A 23,908-nucleotide genomic window follows, 5' to 3' on the forward strand; every position below is an offset into this window, starting at 1 on the left:
CTACCTGTCATTCATTTGAAGTAAACAGTGGCTACTAGGGATGTCACCATACCAGAAAATAAGTAGTCTATACCAATACAAGTGCAATGACATAATTCGTAATCCCCAAATATCAAAAATATTTTTATATGTTTATTTTACTAAAAAATGTTATGCATAGTTTCTGAATAAATGTGATTTTAGTATGAACATTTGTCCCAAGTTTCCTCCATTTTAATTTCTATCATTTCACCTGAGCCTATAATGATTGGCAGAACTGTTAGCAGCCCACTGTCTTCTTGGCTATAGCAACAGCAAAACTAAAAGTCAACATGATGGTACCAGGAAATACACATGATGAAATCTATACAAAGGGTGCTGGTATCCCATCAAGGCTGATCTCTTAGTTAGCCTAAAATATTGGGTCAGTAGACAAGGAAATTGATCAGATTTATGACATAACAGTGTAGCCAACTAACTAACAATTTAAAAAAAATCTCAGGCTTGCTGGAAAATCAAGCTATTTATTATCAAGCAGGCAGAAGCTAATATGCTATCTGAAACTAGTTGGCTGGATGGGACATAAAAACAAAATAGTGGGGTTATAGTATCAGGTAAAGTTATACAATGTCTTATTTCAATAGTGGGGTTATCAGGTAAGGTTATACAATGTCTTATTTCAATAGTGGGATTATCAGGTAAGGTTATACAATGTCTTATTTCTCAGTAACTTGCTTGTCTTGGCAGGCAAATAAATAATGGCATTCCTGGTACCTATGGTACTTCGGTACCTTCGAAAAAACAGCCAGAGTCATGTTTTAAGAATGTTAGTTTCGACCTTGTACCAAAGTATCGGTTCTCATGACATCCCTAGTGGCTATATCATACCAATGCTAAGGCTTTTAAAATGAAGACATACTCCACATAACATGCAAAAGGGACTGTGTGTCTGATTTTCATTGTGATGTTCAAATATTTGTCAAGGTGTGAGGTCTGCAGAGAAAAAATAGGATGCTGGAAGAAGCCAACCAACCCTGTGAATGGTCTTCTTACGGAGGGTTGTGATGGGCGGCGCGTTGTCCAGGCTGTCGGAGTACTCCTCTTCACTAGCACTGAGGAACAGAGGGAGATGAGCCGGTCAGTTAGCTCAAGCCCCCGCACACAGGCACAGGTCCAGGTCCAGTCATCAGTTGAACAGGAAGGCTCTTTGAGGAGATGCTGACATTTACACAGTGAGTTTTGAAGAGCAGGACACTGGGGTGGAGGGCTTCACCTCCACACAGAGGAGCATATGAAGACTTGCTCTGTGTTCAGATGGGAGCCACTCACTCTGACCACAGGTTTAAAGCAAAGACAAGTTAAGGCCTTTTAAAGCAAGGCAGATTTCTTTGCTTGAAGTTATCAGAAAACAATGTAAACCACTGTATATAATTATCTATTGTCAAATCTTAAACAACCTTGCCCACGCCTGAATTCAGGCACAGTGCTACCCATCCACATCTGCAGACAACTGGGTAGAAATTAGCTTTTGAAATAAATGTGGATGTGAATAATTAGAAAGTGAATTGAGTTCAAATTTTAAACCAATTCAATTCCTAGTGACAAATATCTGCTAAAATGCTTTTGTTGCTGGCCTGGTCTGCGTCGGCAATGGATTCTGTTGTTGATTTTGTGTGTTTGTCTCTAAGCACTCGCGCTGTTAGGGCAAGGGGTGTGACGCATCACAGTGCTCCCTGAATCTGGCGTGCGTTCAATAAGAGACAGTAGATGTAGATACACTACTGATCAGTGGTTAGAGTTCAGTAGAATAAACCAGCAGAAAAGATGCATTTGCTCCACCATAGGCTCAGATCTTACTGACTGCTACTGCAAAGCACAAGACAAAGACATGGTCCAATAAAGGCACTGGCTGTTTATGTGTGTGTGTGTGTGTGTGTGTGTGTGTGTTGTGTGTGTTGTGTGTGCGTGTTGTTTACGCATGTGTGTGTACGAGTGTGTGCACCCGTGTCCCCTCTGCTCCACCTCGGATCGCACTTTGTGCCGAGCGAACATATTGAGAAGCCCATTTAGGCGCGCATCATTGATTTGCAGCGGCAGCGGTACATTGAGCCTGGTACAGTGGTCCCATTAAGGCGCCGGCGGGGGAACGGTCTGGGGAGACGCCGGCGTGATGGAGAGAGCAGGGCGGGGCGGGTTGCAGCGTGGCGGGGGCGGTGGGGGGTATAATAGCACAGTAGAGGGGGAGAGTAAATATCAGCACAGCTAAGCGTCAGTAATCAAATCAGGCCAACCATCAGTCGGCAAAGCCCTGCCGCCCTGCCTCACTATAAAACATACATGAAATAATTACTGTGGATGGTTGTTAATTCAGAGGATGTTAAACAGCTTGTAGACATCTGGTAGTGAGCCGAGGAGGGTCATTCAAAATTGATCTAACTGAATTAAAGGGGAGTGGGTATGTGTGTTTGAAGGAGGGGTGGGGGTGGGAAGAGCGAGAGACGAAAGGAAGGGAAAGAGAGAGAGAGAGAGAGAGAGAGAGAGAGAGAGAGAGAGAGAGAGAGAGAGATATGGCGGCTCATCTCAGGATCGACGTGTCACAAGATAACTGAACTGACTGGTGAGGCTTGCCTGGGAATCCTTTTCTGTCAGGAGGTGAATATGCAGAGGAGCACTAAATTAAATCAACCTGCCAAACTGTCAATTCCAGCGCACATGACTGGCTGAAAATGGCTCCGCCGGAAGATCTCGGAGCGCCGGCTCACTCCCGCCCGCCTCCCTGGCACCGGTTCAACTCCGCCACGGAGAGGTGGCTAATTCTGCATGCAAATTTCAGTCAATAAGCTGCGAGCAAGGCGTCCCAGGATATTTCAAAGGATCTGACAGTTTTTTTCCCCCTCCGTCTTCGTCTTGCCTCCGTTTTTTTTTTTTATATATATATTATTTGCGCTCCTGAATACCAACTAGACAGGAGGCTGAAATTCAATCAGCCTTTTGCTTACACTTTGCATATGCACACTGTCCCCCTCACCAGGAAAAATAATGAGGGCGAATGTGAGAGACAGAGACATGAAGAGAGGGATAGACAGAGAGATAATGAAAGAGTCCAAGGGTGTGCAGTCGTGTGTGTGTGTGTGTGTTTGTGTGTGTTTACCTGTCGGCGCTCAGGTCTTCCCACCCGTCTCTGGCTGGGCTGGCTCTCCTCCTGGCTCTGTGCTGGCCCGGGGGAGCTCGGCTCCACGCGCTCCTGACTTTGATCCTGCTGACAGGGGCCACTGGGCCCTTGGCTCGGCGCCGGGTGACGGTCGTGCGCAGGAAGTCCCGCTCGGCCCTCACCACGCCCAGCTCCTGCCTGAGCCGCAGTGCCCGCTGCCTGGCCCGAGACGCCTCTCGGTCGGCCCCCTCCGCCTCTCGCCTGAAGGCCTCCACCTCCGCCTGCAGAGCCTGGCCCTCGCCTAGCAGCCTCTCCCGCTCGGCAGCAGCTCTGGCCTGGGAGGCCTCCTCCTGTACGGCCCTCTGGGCACAGAGGCGATGGAGGGCAGCCTGGAGGTCGTCCCGGGCTCTGGCCAGCGCGGCGTTGGCCTCCTGCAGCTCCTGGTTGTCCTGGTGCAACTGCTGCGTCTCCTCCTCCAGGGACTCCATTTTCCTCTCCAGCTGCTCAATCTGCAGGGAGACCAGCAGAGACGGTAATCACACACTGGCACACTCACACCTCACCAGCTCACCCACCCACACGCCAATTATATCTGACATTTCTAGAATTTGAGAAAAATGCCCCCCCCCAAAAAAATCCCCTCTCACACAAAAATGCAGTCCGGGAAAAGTTAAGATGTCCTGATTTTAGTAGATAAAAGGTGGCAGGCAGCAGGCGTGAAGCGCTCTACAGTGTGTGTGCAAAAGGCCAGATAAAGCTGTGGCTGTCAGGCCTCACTGAGACGAGCCCTGGTGCTGCGGGGTCGTGGTCCTGGGGCAGCTCTGCTCTGGCACGGGTCTCCTCCTCGCTACCCGTGGCTAAACACAAAAGAGGCCGCTTTGGTCTCTTTGTCAGATCTTAGCAGCGCGCGAGTGTTAAAGAGGGGGGGGATGCCTGCTGGGTCTATACCCCCAGGCTAATCACAGCCTTCTATTTAGTGCTCTCACTGCCCTCTGCTTTTGCACGTTACCTTTCAAACTAAATTAGCCCCCTTCTTGGCTGGCTGACAACAGAGTGCAAAAAAGAAAGAAAGATATAATAAAAAAAAAAAAGCTGGTGACACACACACACACACACACACACACACACACACACACACACACACACACACACACACACACACACACACACACACACACACACACACCCCACTCAAAAAGAAAAAAATCAATTACTGTGCGTTTGTGTGAATGCATTAGCAGGGGCCTGCCCCTGTAGGTTTTTATATTTAACATGGTGCTTGTCACTCAGTAATAAAGGCGATGACAGGCCCCATTACTTGGCCATATGGCAGCTGCTGGCGCGCCTCGCAATGGCATCATCTGCTCTGAATTATTCTCACACTATTTCGCTCGGGCGCTGCGGCTTGTCACGGCACTGCGCTCCCTCACCCTCAGACCCTGTTCAACCACATGCCCCCGACCTGGGAACATGTTAAGAGCATTTTGCCCACAGGTTAACATTTTTCCACGGCTCTTAGGGCTCAAAGTAGATGACAATGCTTGTCTTGCCGGTGTACAGTGTAGCTGCAATAAGTAACCTAGGTTTGCACAGACCACAAAACCACGCTGACACATGCAGTACTGGTGTCACATGCACAGCAGTGTAAAGGAAAGGCGCACATGGACTGCTGTTCTGGTCCAGTCTGGGAATGTGTGTTAAAGGCGCTCTAAGCGATGCTGGGTAACATCACTTCTGTTGACGTTTAAACAAAACAGAAAGCTAGCTCGCTACATCCTCCCCCTCCCTCCTGTGCAATTGAAACTCCTAAATGCGCATCTCGTCAGTGATTTGCTGGAACACTTTGTTTGTCTGCATAGTCTGTCTGCCTCTCCATGTTTGAGTACTGACTGCCCACTACTGTTTTACTACTGTTTTTACTACTGTCCACAGCCTAATGTTTTACTGCTACACTGTTTTTCATGCTATATTAGCACACATGACCAATGGCTTCTGCTACAATACTGAATGGCTGTAACCCTATTACCTCAACCTATTTTTGGTCATAGTTTTTATATTACCTTGTCTACATTATACATTACTCTCTTATTTGTCCATATTATTTATGCTGGTCTCTAGACCTTATTCTTCACCTTACCATGCACACAGAACTACAGGCCAGTCCCGGTCCTGTCACTGCAAGCGTCTCATGCTTGATCATCCCCAAGCACACTGTGGATTTTTTTACATTTAATTTATATAGTATATTTAGTATTTAGCTTTTTTTTTTGTTTTTCTTATCTTCTACTGACTCTATTGTACAGTGGAGTTTTGTTATATGTATATACTTATATTTACCCTTTCTGCTGTAAGTGCATGTTGTGTGTGATGTCTGTATGCTACTGAGACCTTGAATTTCCCCTTGGGGATGGATGGATGGATGGATGGATGGATGGATCTATCTATCTATCTATCTATCTATCTATCTATCTATCTTTTTATGGCCAAGTTGTTTTGTGGCTGTTTTTGGAGCCTGGGTTGTCCTGCATTTTTTTATAGTATATTCAGGACACAGGCAGCTAGCGGATGGTGAGGTGATGTTTACTGTAAGTGACAAAAAATGTTTTAGCCTAAAAAAAGTATGACATTGCTTAGAGCACCTTTAAGTAGGGGATCAATAAAGTATCTATCTATCTATCTATCTATCTATCTATCTATCTATCTATCTAAGTACTGTCCCCTGCTGTGGGTGTGAGTGTAGCGCTGGCCTACCCTGAGGATGGACTCTTGGAGCCGGCGGGCGCTGGGCTTGCTGGGCGTACTGCTGCTGACCTCAGTCTCCTGCGTGGCCACTCTCCGCAGCAGCTCTGACAAAGGGAACAAAGCACACGGCCAGACAGCAAAATAAAGTCAGAAATGAGAAATAGGCGACTAAATGATGTCAATTATCACTAATTACAAGCAATTTCTTGTCCCTATTCTCTTCCCACTCGTCTATTCTTCGGCCGCGGCAAATTTGGCGCACAGAGAGAACTGTGAAGAGTTGAGTGGAGCGTGGCGGGTAAGATCTCGCTGCTGTGTTTTCATCTTTTCTGATGACTTCTTAATGGTTCTTTAATAACTTGGAAACTTTAACAAGGGGTCAAATCCTTCAATCAATCATACCCAAAGCAGTTGTGCCAGGTACCAGTACATTTTAAAGGGATGTGCGTGAACTCTCAGCCAGTACATTTTAAAGGGCTGTGCGTGAACTCTCAGGAAGTCCATGTCGTCTTCAAAGCTCTGTTTTCTTTGTATGTCAAGAGTGTGGGGTAATTTTGGACCTGCTGCGAATGAATAAAATGAGGATTGCATTTGTATCCGGTGCCCTTTCTGCACGCGCTTAGGCAAGAGGAAAAGACTAAATTGGAATGCAGGAGACTTTTTTTCACCTGCTTCCCATTTATAAAACTTTCATGGCTGACACGGATGCTCATTTGTTGGATGGAAATTTCCTGAAATATTTAGACACCAGACTTTTTGGGTCAGCTGACCTCTGGGCAGGCGGAGAGAAGGGCTCGACACGCTGGACTCCTGCTCCTCTCGGCCTCTCCTACACTGGCGCCTCTCTCTCTCTCTCTCTCTCTCTCTCTCTCCTGTCTGAGACGGCCCCTTAAGAAGTTTGTTACTTTAAATTAGCCGTCTCTTTTGTCTCCTGAGCATGTCAGGTCTGATCAGGAGCTGTGTGGCCAGCCTGCCCTTGGCTGCCAGGGCAGCACCGCACATACACACACACACACACACACACACCTACACACACATACAGACCGAGACACGGCCGCTGTTTACCAGTGTGTACAGGCGCGGCACAAACATGCTACTCTGCTCAGTGGAGCTCTGGTCTCTCCATCAGCCACGGAGAGGAGCGGGGAGAGAGGAAGGGGGGGGATCAGCCTCATAGTTGTTGCTTGCATAATGCCTACTTTCAAGAAGAAAGAAAAGAGAGATACGCAAAAAAAAAAGTAGTTTGGCCGGACACGCCATGAAATGCCTTTCATCTGGCCGCTCTGGTTGTGATTCCGAACAGACGGGACCTCAGGAGCGGGCGGCCTTTGATGGGGTCGCAGAGGCTCCTGTAGGAGTCAATGCTGACGCATGTTTTATGGATTGGGCGGTTGAGAGGCTGGACGTGGCGGGTTAGGACACTCACCTCACTCTGCCTCCATCTTAGGGCCAAGCGGTCCGCCTCACTCCACGCACAAACCCACACACTCACGGCCTGGTCAATCAACGCCATGGCAGCAGTGCCAGTGCCATGCCTCCATCCGCCATCAAACACCACTAACAAGCCTCCACGGAACGGCTCACTTAACAAGAGGCTACCCGTGCCGGATGAATGTGGCGTTCCACTCATAGTGATCATTAGGTGTTATTACCAAGTTGTGGCAGAAAATGGAGCTGATTGTAGCCCATTTCAGACACGTCTGTGTTAAATGTTTGAAAATCGTTAATTTGAAGCCACTCAGTCTGATGTGAGAAATCACTGACTGTGGGAAGGGTAGAAGCGGGCTCTATAATTAACCGCGCCTTTGTAGCTGTGCTTCACATCCAGCACTGGTCCCTTCATTAGGTACCGAGTAATCAAAGACAGAGTGGACATCTTCATTATTGAGCCTGTTAATTAAAGACATTGTGTGCTACGCAGTGTTTGACAAACACAAGGTGATGAGAATGAAATGACATGAAGTCTCTCCCCTGAGGGTGAGCTCCACTTGCATTCCCACGGGTTTGATCTCACAATCAAAAAAGCAGAGTGTGTCAAGTTTCAAAAGTGCTGCTGTGCTCACTCAGTCTGTGAAAGCACCTTGTAGGCACACGTGAAACAACGCTACCTGCAGTAAGGCACCAGGTCTAAGGCATTCCATTAAAAAGTGTTTCACCAAGCCAGGTGTAAGCTGTAGGCTGAGAGTGTCTGTGTGTGTGTGTGTGTGTGTGTGTGTGTGTGTGTACCTTGGTACTCCTGCTCCAGGCACAGACGCAGCTCGTGCGTGGTGGTGCGATCCATGGCAGCCTGCACCCGCAGCACATCCAGTTCCTCCTCCAGGTTGGCTCTGTTAGGAGTAAAGCACCATCACAGACAAGCACTACAGAGTGTGTGCAGGGACAGCATCAACCTCAGTTCTCCACACACTGTTCTATGGCTCCATGGGTTTCAGTTTTCTTTCTGAAGTAGATTCCTGATATCTGGTGACAAGTTTGAACATCCATAACATACAAAACTGAAAAAAAAAAAACCTTATCATGCCCTTGACAACTCTTGCCTCATAACCAGGCTGCTCTGAGCTAAAGTAAGCCTTCCTGGCCTACATCACATTATCCCACACAATCAGGGTAATTCCTCCCAGAGAACACACTGATAGCATGTTAAGCCTCGGCGCCCCTCCCGATGCTCCCTCAGTCATCTCATGTTGGAGGCCTACCTTAACTTTGACATCCGCCCAATCTCTCCCCCACTGAGATGGAGGTATAAAAAGACTCTCACTAATTAAATAGCTCATCATTCACCTAGAAATCAAAGCGCTAAGTGACAAGCAAAATACAACCCAAGGTAAGTGAGCGGAGTTGTCTTCGTCGGGAGAGAAGGTGGGGTACAAAGGAAGGTGGGGGGTGGGGTGGGGTGGGATCCTTACAGACAAGGACTGATACTAAGCCCAATTAGCTCTGTGCAATTAGCTGTATTCATGCTAAAGGCTAATTAAGAGGAAGAGAAGCCATGCTCAAGACCGCACTTTCAAGTTATTATTAGGAGCCCAAAGAAGCCGGCGGAGGATCAGGGTAGGCCCCAGTGAGACTCGCAGCACCTGAAACACACACCTAGTTCCCCTCCCATCCGCTCCCCAACTCCATACGCCGCAGCGGCAGGGAATCCTCGGGCGAATTACAGTGGCTTGCCTCATCAACCTGTTTTTCCACAGCCCAACTGGGAACCTTTTACACAACCTCAAAACCACAAAAAAAAAGGAAAACAATTTCTATAATTTCCATTAAATAAAAGAGATGTTTCTTCCATTAAAAGTGGGGGAGGCCATCGCAAGGACTGGCCTTGCTATAGAGGAGGACTGGTATTTACCGTCTGATACTAGGATCATTTGGTTAGAGCCATACAATACTCGCAAGTATAAATAAAGTCAATTTCGGTGAGGGAGAGGAAGATGGAAGCCCGTCCCTTTGCTATAGATTTTGTCTATTAATGTCCAAGTCAATGCGCTGTGCACCAACCTGCTAAGAGGTTCCTTCTGCCCTCTCACTGAGGACACAGACGGAAGGGAGTTGGATATAAGATGGTCACCGTCATCTAGGATTTCTAATGCATGCCTCAGAGGATGTTAGGATATTGATGTGACACCATAAGTCGTACGGTCGACACGCCTTGTGTTCCTCAAAGGTGACTGTTTTCTCCTCAGTAAAAAGATTCTGTTTCGCATTGTATGGTGTCAAGTTCACTCCAATGACCCTGTACAGTCAGGACTCTCAGAGACAAAAACATCATGGTGGATAAGATCGGGATCATGTGATTTAGAAGTGACTTTCCATCAATTAAAAAAAAAAAAGATGGATGCAAAACCAACACACAGTCTCAGAATGTCTTTAAACAGCACACAGGTAACAGCGTGCAGGTAGCAACTCTTCTCAAGGACAGAGTCAGACTTTCAAGTCCTTTGTTTACTGGCTCAAATCAAACTCTGCAGATGAGCAACTTCTTTTTTAAGGGCTGCAGCAGCAGCAGCAGCAAGAAAACTCGCAGGATGCCCGGGGGCCCCTGGGCCGCATCTATACAAACACCCACAACATCTAAAGAAAGAACCAGGTGTACCAACACCCCGCCTGCCGTGGAGACAGAGCCTCCAGTCTCGCCAGACCTGACAGCAGTTCATTTAAAAAACACAGTGACTGTAGCGAATCCTCGCTCTCCGTCTCTCTTTCTTTCTCCCTCTACTCCTTTGTCAATAGTGTATAATTGTTTTCTGAGATGCTGCTGCTACCCCCCACCACCTCTCTCCATGCACCACTTCCATCTCATCCCTCAACGCTTTATAGCCCGTGATTCCTTGTGTGAATACATCCATTTGAATAACAGATGTTTATTTGCAGTCGAGGGAGCTCCCTCAGGATGCTAACTGGGGCCTTCTCCAGAGGCCGTGCGGACGGTTGGATGTGTCTTGGAATAAATAAGTAAAGGCAAAAAGGGGGTAACGCCAGGGGTGGAGAGGTTCCTGGTGGTCTCGGCGAAGCGCCTCCAGTAATAAAGGGGGGTGGATAAACGAGAGTGCTGGCTCGCACTCAACACCGGTGGACCGCATTCATCAAAGCGCACAGCCCAAATGTGGCCGTCGGCGCACGGACAACGGTGAAAAAACAAACTAAAAAAAAAAAAAAACAAGCGAGGCATTGCTCTCCTGGCTAGTTCAGGCCCAGAGAAGTTCAGGACGTATTTAAGCGCATTTATCAATTTCACAGACCAGGGGGGGAGATAAAGCACAACAGGCTTATGGTAATAATGAACGTCCAGGTAGCATGTGTTGATGCAAAGCTTCCACAGAGGGCAACCAGAGAGCACTATTAACCAACAATAACATGTTTACAACAACTTACTAGTGTCAGTAGGACTTCAGAGAAACTGGCTCTTTGAGAAAAACACTTATTGATCGTCACATAATATGAGGGAAAACAAACATTTTTTTTTTTTTTTTTTGAAAATATGCAAAGACAAAATATTGTCTAAGGAGGATAATGAAGGGCATTTTAATGTGCATTGCTCCGATTCCCCTGCCTAAAAAGAAGGAAGGACAGCCCTAAGCCATCCATTGCCCATTATTTGATCTTTTACCTGAGCTAGCAAACCCAGCTTAGAGCACAAACTGCCATCCACTGCCCCTGGGAGCTGCGCAGTACATCATTTCTGACCACTGGGCTTTCACTCGCTAGCTATTTCTTCTCCTCCTTTTCTCCTCTCGTTCCCCCCTCTATCCATTTCATGCTCGGCACACAGGAAAAACAAGAGACAGAAAAGCACTCCTGGCACTTTGAGGCTGCGGAGGAGGAGGAATCGCGCTCGCATTTAGGGGTGAAGGACTAAGGAAAGGCATCGTTTGGAGCCACTGTGGGGAATTGTCTGTGGTCTAAGCCCAGAAAGACGGCTCTGAAGTCGGGCAGTTGCCCCGGCGGACCAGCGGCGCTGCTGGTAGTGTGGAGCAGACGCCTCACATATGGCCATCTGTAGAATGGCTCAAGGGCAAGAGGTGGACCGCTGGGGTCCAGGCCTGGTCAAACCTAGACAGTCGGTTCTGAGCGGCACTCAGACTGGCTGGAGGGGAAATCAAACAGGCCCACAAGAGCTGGACCTGTGCACATGACAACATGGTAACTTTGGTGCAATTATAAAATGCTCCAGAATCCCGCTAGAATTGTTGTTTGGCAAGGGTAAGTTGGACTTTGACTGTGTAAAGAAGTGGTATAAACACATGACGCATGACAAATGTTTGAAACTATTATTACAAATAATAAATGTTCTCATTAAAAAAAAATGTTCTCTGCAAGGTGTGAATGCAGCTTGGGGTACCTGAAACAAGCCCAGTACCATGGACATCCCAAGTGGGAGTCCAACTCAAACTATCCATAGAATTTGATAAGAAAATGCACAAAACCACAACACACAAGCAGCAGTCCAGCTGAGCCCAGACACATGACTGGCTGCATCCATATTTACACTCATAACGGTGACTCCTAGAACAAGGCATTCAAATAGCTTGCTGCTTTCTAATTCACGTATAATGTGTACAGAACCATAGAACACAAAGGCTGATACAGTTAGGACTACTAGAGGCACTGCATGCTCTTTGAAATGATTAATACAAGTTTTAATCTCCTAATTTCAGTAATCAGAGACAGCCATGACATGCCTTACCATCACATAGCAACCCCCACCATATCATTAAACGCTGAGCCAACTTTTAGGAATAATTAATTTAACAAATAATTGATGGAAGGGGCAAGCACTCGTGGTCTTTTTCAAAACATGCATAAAACATGACATGTCTCTGTGTTCCCCCCCATCTTAGTATCTTAGCTTAGGACCCAGGGCAAAAGACTCTCATTACTCCAAACACCTTTTAGCAATCAAGATGAAAAGGAAAAACAGCAGCGCAAAAAGGGGTAAACTTTATTAAACTTCATTAAAGTCAAAGTCGGGGATCACGTCTGTAATGGTCACTCTCAGTGGAGGGTGCGCAGCACAAATCATCTCAAAGGCTTTTTCCCCGCGTAATGGCTGCCTAATTCACGCTTTGATGTCGTCTGAGTGTGCCAGTCTGCGGCTAAGGGCCGTGTTTATTCTGTTTATGAGGCCTAAATAATTCCTGCCTCTTTTCACCAGCAGACCTTTAACAACAATTAACAAGTGTGGACACACAGAGCGCGAGACAGATGCATAATGAGAGACGGAGAGAGAGCCAGAGCGAGAGAGAGAGAGAGAGAGATCAACATTCCTCGCCTCGCTACACGACAAGGAAGAAATTTCAATTGGAGTACGTCTGCCTATTGGCTTGATTTGCTCTTGCAATTTACCTAATTTAAATCATTTCCCCCAAGAGTGCATTCTAGTCCGATATCAAACTGAGGTCTTTGTCTAACATTCAAGTCGTGTTGTTTCTCTGTAACACAAGTGTTGATGAGTCCCTGTTGTTATCCTGCCAATTTCAATCTACACTGAGGACAAACATTACTGAACTGAACACTAGAGCATGGCGGAATTAAAGATGAGATGGTTGTAGAATAATGGTCTCACTTCTGAGCAATTAATGAAGCATCCACTGCACATATTTAACTTACCTACATGATTCTTTTTATCCAGACGTTACCCCTCTTAATATACAGGAATTTATGGGACCTTATTCAACACTCTAATCCCTAGGATGTCGGATTTCACTGTGAGCTTTTTCAGCACACACTCTCATGCATGCCCTTTGTAGCTCCATCCTTGGGTGATTGAGGAGAGGAGAAAACACAAGGCCAGTGTGAGGAGAAGGAGGAGGAGGACGAGAAGAAGGAGGAGGGGGTCAGTGTGTAGGACTCCCAGACCAGACAGGCTTGCCCTCCACACTCTCCCTATCTCCTGAAGAGGAGTCTGCTCATTAGCGCCGATGGCCGCTCAGCCCCCGCTGCCCCCGAGTTTTATGGCCGTGCGGTGGCCTGGGCCGCCACGAGCACCTGCGGCGGAGCGCCGCCGCCAGGAAATGAGCGAGCGTGGCGATGGGGCTCCTGCGGCCTGCCGCTGCCCCAGCCCGAACCGCGCAACAGCAGCCGCTGCCGCCAATTACGCCCGCCGCTAGGAGGTAATTAACCATTAACGAATCATCGCAACACTTACGAGCGCAACCTTCACAAGCACAATCATCTTAATACGGTCAGCAGAATGGCATGCTGCCACTTAGCGGGCTTCCAGTGTGGGTCCGTTGGCTTGTTATTGCTGCTGCTCGGCCCGTGCTTAATTGTTGGCTATCAACAGTAATTTACTTCACTGGGCTGTGAAACAGTTTGATAAAGAAAGCCCAGCCTAATTACACCTTCCGCGTTTTTACCATCCCTCTCGTCCGGCACAATAAACATGAGATGCAGATTAAGATGAGTGAGAGAGAGAGAGAGAGAGAGAGAGAAAGGGGGGGGCAAGATGGAGAAAGAGTGAGGGAGAGGAAAGAGAGATGGAGGGGAGAAGGGGGAGAGGATGGAGAGGGGCAGCAGGTTGGGGGAAAGCAGGAGAGAGAGAAGGAGAGAGAGAAAGAGAGAAAGAAAGACAGACAGAGAATGAGACAGAGACAAGGAGGTAGAGAGGGACCTGAGGCCCAGACGGAGAGAGAGAGAGAGAGAGAGAGAGAGAGAGAGAGAGAGAGAATGTGTTTTGGTGGGGACCTGTGCTTACTCAATCACACTGAGCTGAGATGGTCAATGGGGCCAGACGAGATCAAAGGGAAGCTCCCCTTCTCCGTCCTCCTCCTTTCTTAAGTAAAAGCACGAGTTGGCCCTGGCAAAGTTTACTTAGCACTGGCCTGGAGCCGCGTGAAGGGGATCAGCGCTAACCCCCGCGGACAGGCGCTGTGCAGCGCTGAGCAGAGCGTCTCCCTCGTGCTCGCCGCAGGTCACTTCCACAGGAGCACCGCAGCGTTAGCCACGCCACGCCACTGCGCGGCACAGCACAGCCCTGGCCCTTAACAGGCAGCCGCCGCTGCTAGCCCGTAATTAGCTCAGACAGCGCACGAGAGAGAGAGAGAGAGAGAGAGAGAGAGAGAGAGAGAGAGAGAGAGAGAGAGAGAGAGAAAGAGAAAGGGAGAGAGAGAGAGAGAGAAAGAGAAAGGAAGAGGAAGAGGCAGGCAGGCTACATCATAATGAGCTCAGTTGGGATTAGGAGGACAGGGCAGGGGGGGTAGAGGGTGTGTGTTTGGGGGGAGTGTGGGGCTGTGAGGGTGAGGGGGCCTCCTGTAGGAGGGTAGCGGTGGAGCACTGGAGATCAAACGGGGGAGAGGAGGGGAGGGAGGTGGAGGGGGAGGGGGGAGGCTGCGGCGGGCTGGAAGGGTGAGCCACCTCAGCGGCGATGGGCCAGGGAGAGTCCCGACAACACCGCGGGGACGCAGGCTAATGAAGAGCGACACCTCCAGCAGACAAGAGCCACAGTAATTAACACAAGCCTGCCCCGCTCGCGCTCTCTCTAACACACACAATGAAGGAACACACGCACACACACACGCACACACACACACACGCACACGCACACGCACACACACGCACACACACACACAAGAGGTTGAGTTCAAGCTTAATGTGCCACCAGCACAGTCCTTCCCTCTAGGGACTCCCCAGCTCTACACACATTTACCAAAGGATTCCCAGCCTCACTGGTCCTTAGTGGGGAACGCGGGCGCAGGCCCACGCCAGCAGGTCGTGCAGAAAAGCGCTCCAGTTACATAAAAGGCAGGCCACGCGAAATTAAGCCGTGATAACTGGCCGAGCAGCATGAAAACACCTCGCCCTGTCCCCGTCCTCAGAGCGTGATTTAAACCACATTATTTCTTGGCACCGGTAGAACCGCGGCTCGGCCGGCCTCGCAGAGTTGGCGCGGAGAAATCTTTTATCATTGACACGTGACAGGCAGGATGGAGACACTTCCTGGAGTCACAGGCGTAATTGACTCTCTTTCTTTCTCTCCTTTCTTCCACCGAAAAAAGGAGACGGGAGCGAGTGAGGGGATGCAGCGAGGTAAAAAGGGCCTCAATGTGTGAATGTTGAGCCGCCAATTTTCCAAATGAGAGCGGCCTAATGACCATGCGCCGCTGCCCGCTGGCAGCCTGAGTAATGAGAGGGAGGGAGAGGACACTGGCAAGTTCACCGGGGCCGACTCAAAGTTTAACACTGTCAAACTCCAGGAGGGAGGTGTGTGTGTATGTGTCTGTGCGTATGTTTTGTGTGTGTGTGTGTGTGTGTGTGTGTGTGTGTGTGTGTGTGTGTGTGTGTGTGTGTGTGTGTGTGTGTGCTGGGAGGGGGAGGATTCTTTAAATGACATTATTCTGGACCAGTGCATTGCGGTAGCACCTGACACAGCCAGCTGGAGGGGGGGAAAAAGAGAGGGAGTCTGGCTTACTTCTCAGCGAGGAGCTTCTTGTTCTGCCTCCTGAAGAAGGCCAGCTCGTTCCACACGCCGTCACTGTTCTCCTGCCGCAGCTGCCAGGGCTCCGCACGAACGTTCCGCACACAGCTTCTGCACGCACACGAGCACACACACACACACTTCAATAATAAAATACCATAGAGATACACAACAGACACATAAATCACATATGGCCACATACACAGGACAAATTCACAAAACAAATATGCAGGGTAAACAAACACACAATCACTCAGAAGTAGGCCCATAGACTAGAACACAAAGGGCACCAACAAACAGCCAACAAACACCCATACTCACACTCTAATGCACACACACACACACACACATAAACAAATAAAAAACTGAGAAAATGAGACTGGCTCCCAGCAGCCTCTGGCTAAATGCAAACTGGTGCAATGAGGCAGGCCACTCACACATTCCTTTTGAGTCTCTGGCATGTTTAGAAGTATTTAAATAAGCGGCCTTGACTTAATTTCACACACACACTATACACACACACACCCACACACTCACACAAGCCCAAGGCAGTGCCTGGGTGGCATGGGGCTGAGCAGTCCCAGGGTACTGTGGAAAATCTAAATAATGGCAGAAAGACAAACAAGGTCACCCTCACACCAACAGCAGACTTATGAATACTTAATGGCACTTTTCACGTGGTGGCACACCTACGCTGGGCGCTGACCCGCGCGGCTCCCAGAGGCCGCCTCCATCCAGCCCATCCATCAGCCCGCAGCCTCTCCTCTCCTCTCCTCTCCTCCACTCCACTCCACTCCACTCCCGCCATGCCGCCGCCGCCGCGTCTCCCCTCTAATTACCCCGAGCGCACTGGCCAGCGCCGACGACAAACACAAGGCGCAGCAACAATGGAAAAAAAAACAGACACAGACACACACACAGACACACACACACACACACACACACGGCGAGCGCCTCTCCACTTTTCCAATTAGCTGCTACAGAGAGACGTGGAGAACAGAGCGGAGCGGAGCAGAACGGAGCGGCCGTATTCCTCAGTGATGGTGTGGGGTCCACACTTTAGCACCACTTAAGCCCCAGCACTGAGGAGGAGGAACAAATGGGTTCCGCTCACACCCATAGGGCCCCAGTGAAAGATTAGGGCCCCTCACACTCTTTTAGTGGCATACTGATATGGGTATGGCTGTGTGTGTGTGTGTGTGTGTGTGTGTGTGTGTGTGTGTGTGTGTGTGTGTGTGTGTGTGTGTGAGAGAGAGGAAGAGAGAGAGGAAGAGAGAGAGAGATAGAGAGAGAGAGAGAGAGAGAGAGAGAGAAGGGTTTGAGTAAGAGTGTGTGGGTGTCAAACAGAAGGTCTGCATTCCAGTAGTGAGCAGAACTCGCCAATAGGAGATAAAAACTCTCTTGGTAAGAGGTGTTTGACTGCGGAACTACTTAACTGGCTAAGCTGTCCAGATGCTCGGCCTGCATTAGCAAATGAAACAATAAATGGCTGGATATCTTTATCCAGCGGAGCAATATAAGATTCATGAGGTCCCTGAGAGGCTCCACGCCAGAGGAGACCACCACCGCCGCCGCAACCCCCTCAAACATCTCCTGCAGCGAGCTGGACTTCATTATGAGGCAGCGCAAGCTAAAAGTGCTAGAACTTTCATGAAAGGCATGGACTAATTGCTTTGATTCAGGCGAATCTGTTCATCAACGCAACTTTGATCAGGGTGTAGATGTTTTAATAGCCTTTAATTTTATTTACCAATCCCACTGTCCCAACCTTATTTAAGTAGAAAAAAAAATCCCCATATATGCTACTTCGGCCAGTTTTTTCCCCCCTCTGTTTCCTGCCTCCATCACGTTGGGTTAGCGTGGAGGTGATCATGAATGATGTGGTGAGTTAAGCTGGGCGCGCTCAGCACCAGGCAGCTGCAGCATGCTAATGAGCAGTTAGCACACTGCTGCGCGCTAACACGCAGCCGCGGCGCCCTCACCGCTGTCCACTCGCATTCCCACCAGCGCAAGAAAGGGGGGGAAAAAACCCTCCCACAACCAACTGCAGGATGATTGATGCATGACTGCTGGAAATAACGAGATGCTTACACTAGCTGGGTTAGCGTGAGCGGCTAATGAAATCAACTCCAAACACTAATACATTTAACTTTTTCAAAGAATATGTAAATTTGTATCAAGTATTTTAGATTGGGATGGTATACACGCAAACCAAAGGAAATAGCTCAAAAAACTTAGATGGGATGAAAACAGTTTGAGCTCTAAAACAAACACACTCAACTCTGACCATACTGTGTCACGAGGAGACAAAGAGAGAATAGACAAGTGTCTGTGTGTGTGTAAGATGGCGCAAAAAAAGAAACACAAAAGTACGGTAGGGAGGAGGCGGGGGGCTGCGGAAGTGTCAGCCCAGCATGGTGGCAGCTTGGGATCCTTAACAAGCCCAAAAAAGCAATGAGAGCCGACGTGTCTCCCCTCTGACTTGTTAGGACTGATTTCTGTGCGTTTAGCAGGGCTGCTTCAAGTCACTCTCCATTGTTTCTCTCTCTTGACTGGCACGGCCCCTTTGGGGGTCTTTGCTTTCTAAAGTTGCTGTTTGCCCTGACAAAAAGAAGTCACAAACAAATACAGACAGATTCCTGGTATATTTAACCCTCAAATAAATGTATTGAGCAAAATAAGCATCAGTCTTTACACAGGCATTCCTTGATGTTTGCAAATGTTTAAATTGTTTGTAAACAAAAATAATAGAAAAATGCCTTTCACAAAAAAGCTATACTAAATTTAACACAAGTCTCAGGGTAATGGTCTCAAAATGGTCACACAAAAGAGTAGAGAAAATATTCCATCAATAGACTATAAAGCATTCTACAAATGAGCGATCCATAGATCTCCTCACCGATATTTTCTGTGTGCTTTGTTCATTGCAGACACACTCACACAATCTCTCTCACTCACACACACACACACACAGATACCCGACAGAGGTGAATATATTCACACTCCTTTCACACGGACTCATGTTGCACTGCTGTTTTCTTTAATTAACCCAGGGAGAGCACAGCTGACAAGGTCAACACTTGCATCCCATGTGAATACTTAACATACACTCCCATTAGTTCCCTTTAAAAGGCGTGAGAGGTGAGGAGAGAGGGAACCAGGGAAATCTCAGTCACATTTTCTGCATCACCCCACTGACAACCAGATCTTAGCACTTTCACATAAAGGCAGGTCTGGCAAGAAGAAATATTTTCCCCCATTTTCTTTTCATGTCCATCTCTACCTTGCCTTTTCCCTCCAAAGTAAGACAGACCACTTTGGAACAGACGCAGGTGTATTCTGGGAGACACGACCACTAACACAACAGACCTGAAGACACTAAATTGGGCATGTACCCTGGAGCAGCACACTGTTATGAGCCTGCAGCTCTTTCACTCATTTTTTTATTATTATTATTGTTCTCTGTAGAAAAATCGCCACCTCCAGGCGGTCATCTGGTGCCAAACACCGTATCTTTTATGTGAACCCGTTCATAACCAGTAAGCAACTTAATGATAACTACTGTCATGACGAAACTTATGGGTGACTGTGGTTGAAAAGAAAATCTGGGCATGTTGAACTTGCTTCATAGTGTAGGACCATGGTCCTAATAAACCCAAACAAACCACAACAGCCACAACAAGCACATAGCTGTCAGTCAATCTGTGCTGAGAGGTGATTGGCTACTCACTTGCCCTGGGCCTCCTCGGCCTGCCTCAGCTGCTCTCGTAGACTCCTGTAATGGGTCTGGATCAGACGCAGACGCTCCTGACGCTTGTCATGGGCCTTCCTCAGCGCCTCGTTCTCTTCAGTCTGGAGCACACACACACACACACACGCACACACACACACATGCGCCCAGACACACAGACAGGCACAGACGCACACACACAGACACGCACAGACACACACTTGAGATCATTGTTTATGGTGCCTTGTTTTATAGCTCCGGGCATAAAGATATTATAAATTTAAAAAAAATTCCCTTCAGAACATATTAAACAGAATTCTTTACTCAAAAACATTAAAATAGCTAAATGAGTCAACTCATCTCAAGTCATCTCATACATTCCAAAAAATATTTATATTCCCTATACATAATATAGAGCTTTTCTTATCCCTTCTGCACTTTGAGAAGCAAGTGAAAAAGTTTGGTTCCTAGTTGAGGATCTGTGTGCACTGCGGTCCTCCCCTCCCTGTGCTGCAGGCGGGCTGGCAGGCGGTGATGCGAGCCTCCATACTGACCCTGGCACCTGGGACATAATCACAGGCCGCCGTGTCAGCGGGCAGCCAATGGGGAGCGGGCGACGAGCCCACACCAACCACGCGCCCCACAGCATGGGGGCGCCCACTGAGCGAGGTTACAACCCCCCCCCCCCCCCCCCCCCCCCCATCCCACCCCAAATCGCCGCAAATACTGGCCTTAGCCTACCAGCCATTTAAAAAAAAAAAAACGACGAAAAGCACAGACGAAGGGAGGGGTGGGGAGGGGGGGGAGAAAAGGCCAGAGATTACATGGGACTTTTCAGAGGTGAACATATAGATTTTCCTGACAAGAAAGGCCCCCTATTATTCTGACCTTAGCTGGCAGCGAGCAGTGAGGGAAACAAGGCGAGGGGCTGCTTTCTGCTTGAGTGGCCAGGGCTGGGAGACTTGTCGAGCGGCTTTTTGAAGGGAGGGAAGCTTGTTTACCGCTGCTATGACACGGCAGCCCTGCCGGGAGGGAAATGCGGGGCCCTGAACCCTGTTATTATTAACAAGGACAAAGAGAACACGCCAGGCAGAGGCCCAGCCGCCAATGTGACAAGTATGGATTTACTGCTCCCAGATTCACAAGAGAGGACACACACTAAAACCCTTCAACAAAAAAACCTGTGAAGGAAAAAAAAAATTATGAAACACACACACACACACACACACAAACACAACTGGAAAATTATAAAACACACACACACACACAAACACAACTGGTCTCTAATGAAGGAGGCTGGGCCAGAGGAGAGGAGAAGGGAGAGGAGAGGGTGGTCAGCAGACAGATTGATCGGCTGCTTCTCCGTGTCAGAGTGACAGGGCATTAGCCACATCATAGCATTTGCAGGGCCCTTCATGCAAGATCCACACTTCTGGCCAGGGCAGAGCACCCCCCCCCCCCCCCCAATCAATACCAGTCCTTACAGCTTACTAACAGCTGGAAGGACTCTGAAATCAACTCTGCTAACAAAAAACAGAACTTCACATAAAAATATATATTTTCTGCATGCCTTTAGTAAGAAATAAAACATCTGCATTTCATAGAGGGACGAGGCAGAGGGTCCAAATGGCAGATCGCGTAAACGTTAAGGCCGTGGTTCTGTTGAGTGGCGGTGGCGCCAGTAAGGGAAGCACTTGACAGACTTGCCCCTCAGCTTCAGTGTACGAGGTACACGAGCCCTGCAGAGAAAGGGCTGTTAATTAGAGAGATGACCTGTGGTAGCGTCTTTACTGCTCACCGCTACAGGAGACGCGAATGATGGCCACACACCATGCCTGCCCAATCTGTCTAAAGGGTGTAGAAGAGAGGAGAGGAGAGGAGAGAGGAGGAGAGGAGGAGAGGAGGGGAGGGTGTGCTGTCTGTCTCCCATCCACCGCTCTAGCAGTTGGTAAGAGAGAGAGAGAGAGAGAGAGAGAGATTTAGAGAGAGAGATAGGAGAGGGTGAGGGTGAAAGAGAGCGAGAATGAAGGTCAAAGGAGTGAAGGAGCTGATGGGTTGAGACAGAGTGCAGTTCCTGCAGCACACACGCACTCAAGCAGCTCCTCTCCTGCTGCTTCATTGCTTTCGCTGACGCCGAGTGTGTTTCTGGAGGACTGTGTGTGAATGAATGTGCGTATGTGTGTGAGTATGTGTATGTATGTGAGTGAGAATGAGAGAGAGAGAGAGAGAGAGAGAGAGAGTGAGAGAGAGAGAGAGAGAGTTTGTGAGTGAGTGGGGTATGGACTAGAAAAGGTCACTAAGGAGGCACCGGTCAGCCAAAACAACGGCCTCTTTGTGCAGAGAGGGGAAGGGAGCCGTCTATGTCCTCTGGTCCTTCCGCCTGCATCTGCTAACAGCCTCACGCCACCAACTCCGTAAACTCCACCTCACCCCCTCAACACAAAGCCTCATTAGCCATCAGCCTGGCATCTGGATTATACACCGCTACACACACCACACACACACAAGAATGCCATCCTCCCAGGCCAAGGTGCAGTTAGGTGCGGCGTGGGAGTGGGTGAGGCTCTCGGAGGCATTCTATCGGTCAGGCTGTAATTGCTGCAAGGGGATAATAATTGAGCCATCAGGACTGCGCGGAAAAGGAGAAGGAGAGGGCGTCTGAGCAACTCTGTAGCAGGAGGAGAGGGAGAGGAGACGAGACGAGACGAGAGGAGAGGAGAGGTAGAGACGGGGAGGATGAGAGACGAGACGAGAGGAGAGGAGAGGTAGAGACGGGGAGGATGAGAAAAGAGAGACACAGAGAGAGAGAGAGAGAGAGAGAGAGAGAGGTAGAAAAAGGGAGAATGAGAAGAAATGCTCAGATGGCTCCTGCTTCTTTCCCAGAGGTGCTGTGACATTCACACATGAGGGGACATATGAGGAGGGTCATAGTGATCACAGGCCAATAAGACACCAGCACACACACACACACACCACGCACCCTCGCACACACAACACACACACACACACACACGTGCGCGCGCACTACACACGCACACACACGCACACACACACACCAGCCACTGAGAAGGTAGCCTCTATTGGATATAAAAGAAGATACAGAGAAGGATCATACAGAATTGAGATACAAAAGAGAGTGTAGAGAAGAAAGAAGAGAGAAAGAGGGGGAGAGAGAGAAAGAGAGAATGATGAAGTGGTGAATAGGAGATGTGGTGCCTCCTCCCCACCTTGAGCGCAGAGCAGCTCCTGCAGCCTCTGGATCTTGGCCTCCTCCTCCTCCTCCACAGCCACTCGGCTGCTGTTCCGCGGGGACAGGGACCTGGAGCACCGCCCCAATGCATCCTGGGAAAAGGAGAGCACAGGGCACAGCCAATCAGCTCTAAACACTAACCTCAATAACCCGTGAATGTTTAACCCCCACATAACCACATGTACCATTAAACACACACACACACACACACACACACACACACAAAGCGGGAAAACAAACAGGATGCCAGAGGAGAAGTGAGCAGCAGCCCTCCCAGCCTGGTGCAGTAGAGGAGCTGCTCTCCCCTGTATCCGACTAATGAGAGTGTTCATTTACATTTACATTGTTTCTTTGACAATAATGACGTCCCATTAGGGAAGACTAAAGGGCTGCCGACTGCCGAGCGAGGCCGGCCTCATTACCTGAGGTGTGTGTGTGTGTGTGTGTGTGTGTGTGTGTGTGTGTGTGTGTGTGAGAGAGAGAGAGAGAGAGAGGAGTGTGTGTGAGAAGGAGGGGGGCACCTCTAATTGCCCTGGCAGGGCCCTGGGCTGCTCTTGATAGGACAATAGGAGAGACCAGGCAGGAGAGGAGAGGAGAGGAGGTGGTGAGAGGAGAGGAGGTGGTCCTGTGAGAGGAGAGGAGAGGAGAGGGGTGAGAGGCTCTCACAAGGAGACTGCGGCCTGCTGGGAAACCTCAGTACAAGCTACAGCCAGAGGTCTGGACGTGGGCAGGAGCGGCTAGATGGCGGCACAGGAGGGAGCAGCACAACAGGCGCCCAGGTGGTGAGCAGGTGAGCAGGTGAGTAGGTGAGCCCGGCCGAGAGGCCGGGGAGCCACTGGGTGTTCACAAGGAGACTGGGGAGACCTGATGTGCAATGGGAGAGCTCTGTGGAGGGCATCCAGAGGACACAGGTACGCATGCCGATAGCCGCACATGATTAAAGCATCAATCTAAATTGATGCTGACACAAACATTGGGGAATGCTGATGACATGCGCTGACAGTGATCTATAGTTAAGTTCAGAGTAAAAGTTCCCCTCTGTAACATAAGGTATCCAGCAGGGTCACCTAATTATTCTCGTAAGCCCCGGCACAAACAACTAAATTAATTTATCTGCCTTGTGTCTGCATCGCGGACCCTTGGCCG

The 23,908-nt window shown here is 48.9% G+C and overlaps 1 protein-coding gene across 1 annotated transcript in view; it reads right to left on the minus strand.

Annotated features, from left to right (window-relative positions):
* Positions 1 to 23,908, minus strand: part of cntln (centlein, centrosomal protein) — an 82,485-nt gene that overhangs the window by 27,940 nt on the left and 30,637 nt on the right. The window contains exons 11-18 of the mRNA XM_042107233.1: positions 23,290 to 23,387; positions 22,740 to 22,854; positions 19,513 to 19,634; positions 15,777 to 15,893; positions 8,099 to 8,199; positions 5,882 to 5,976; positions 3,131 to 3,639; positions 1,013 to 1,091 (exon numbers count right to left, since the gene is read on the minus strand). Coding sequence (XP_041963167.1) covers positions 1,013 to 1,091; positions 3,131 to 3,639; positions 5,882 to 5,976; positions 8,099 to 8,199; positions 15,777 to 15,893; positions 19,513 to 19,634; positions 22,740 to 22,854; positions 23,290 to 23,387 — 1,236 coding nt within the window. The remainder of the gene's footprint in view (positions 1 to 1,012; positions 1,092 to 3,130; positions 3,640 to 5,881; positions 5,977 to 8,098; positions 8,200 to 15,776; positions 15,894 to 19,512; positions 19,635 to 22,739; positions 22,855 to 23,289; positions 23,388 to 23,908) is intronic.

The sequence above is a fragment of the Alosa sapidissima genome, chromosome 1, assembly GCF_018492685.1.
Source record: "Alosa sapidissima isolate fAloSap1 chromosome 1, fAloSap1.pri, whole genome shotgun sequence".
NCBI lineage: Eukaryota > Metazoa > Chordata > Actinopteri > Clupeiformes > Clupeidae > Alosa > Alosa sapidissima.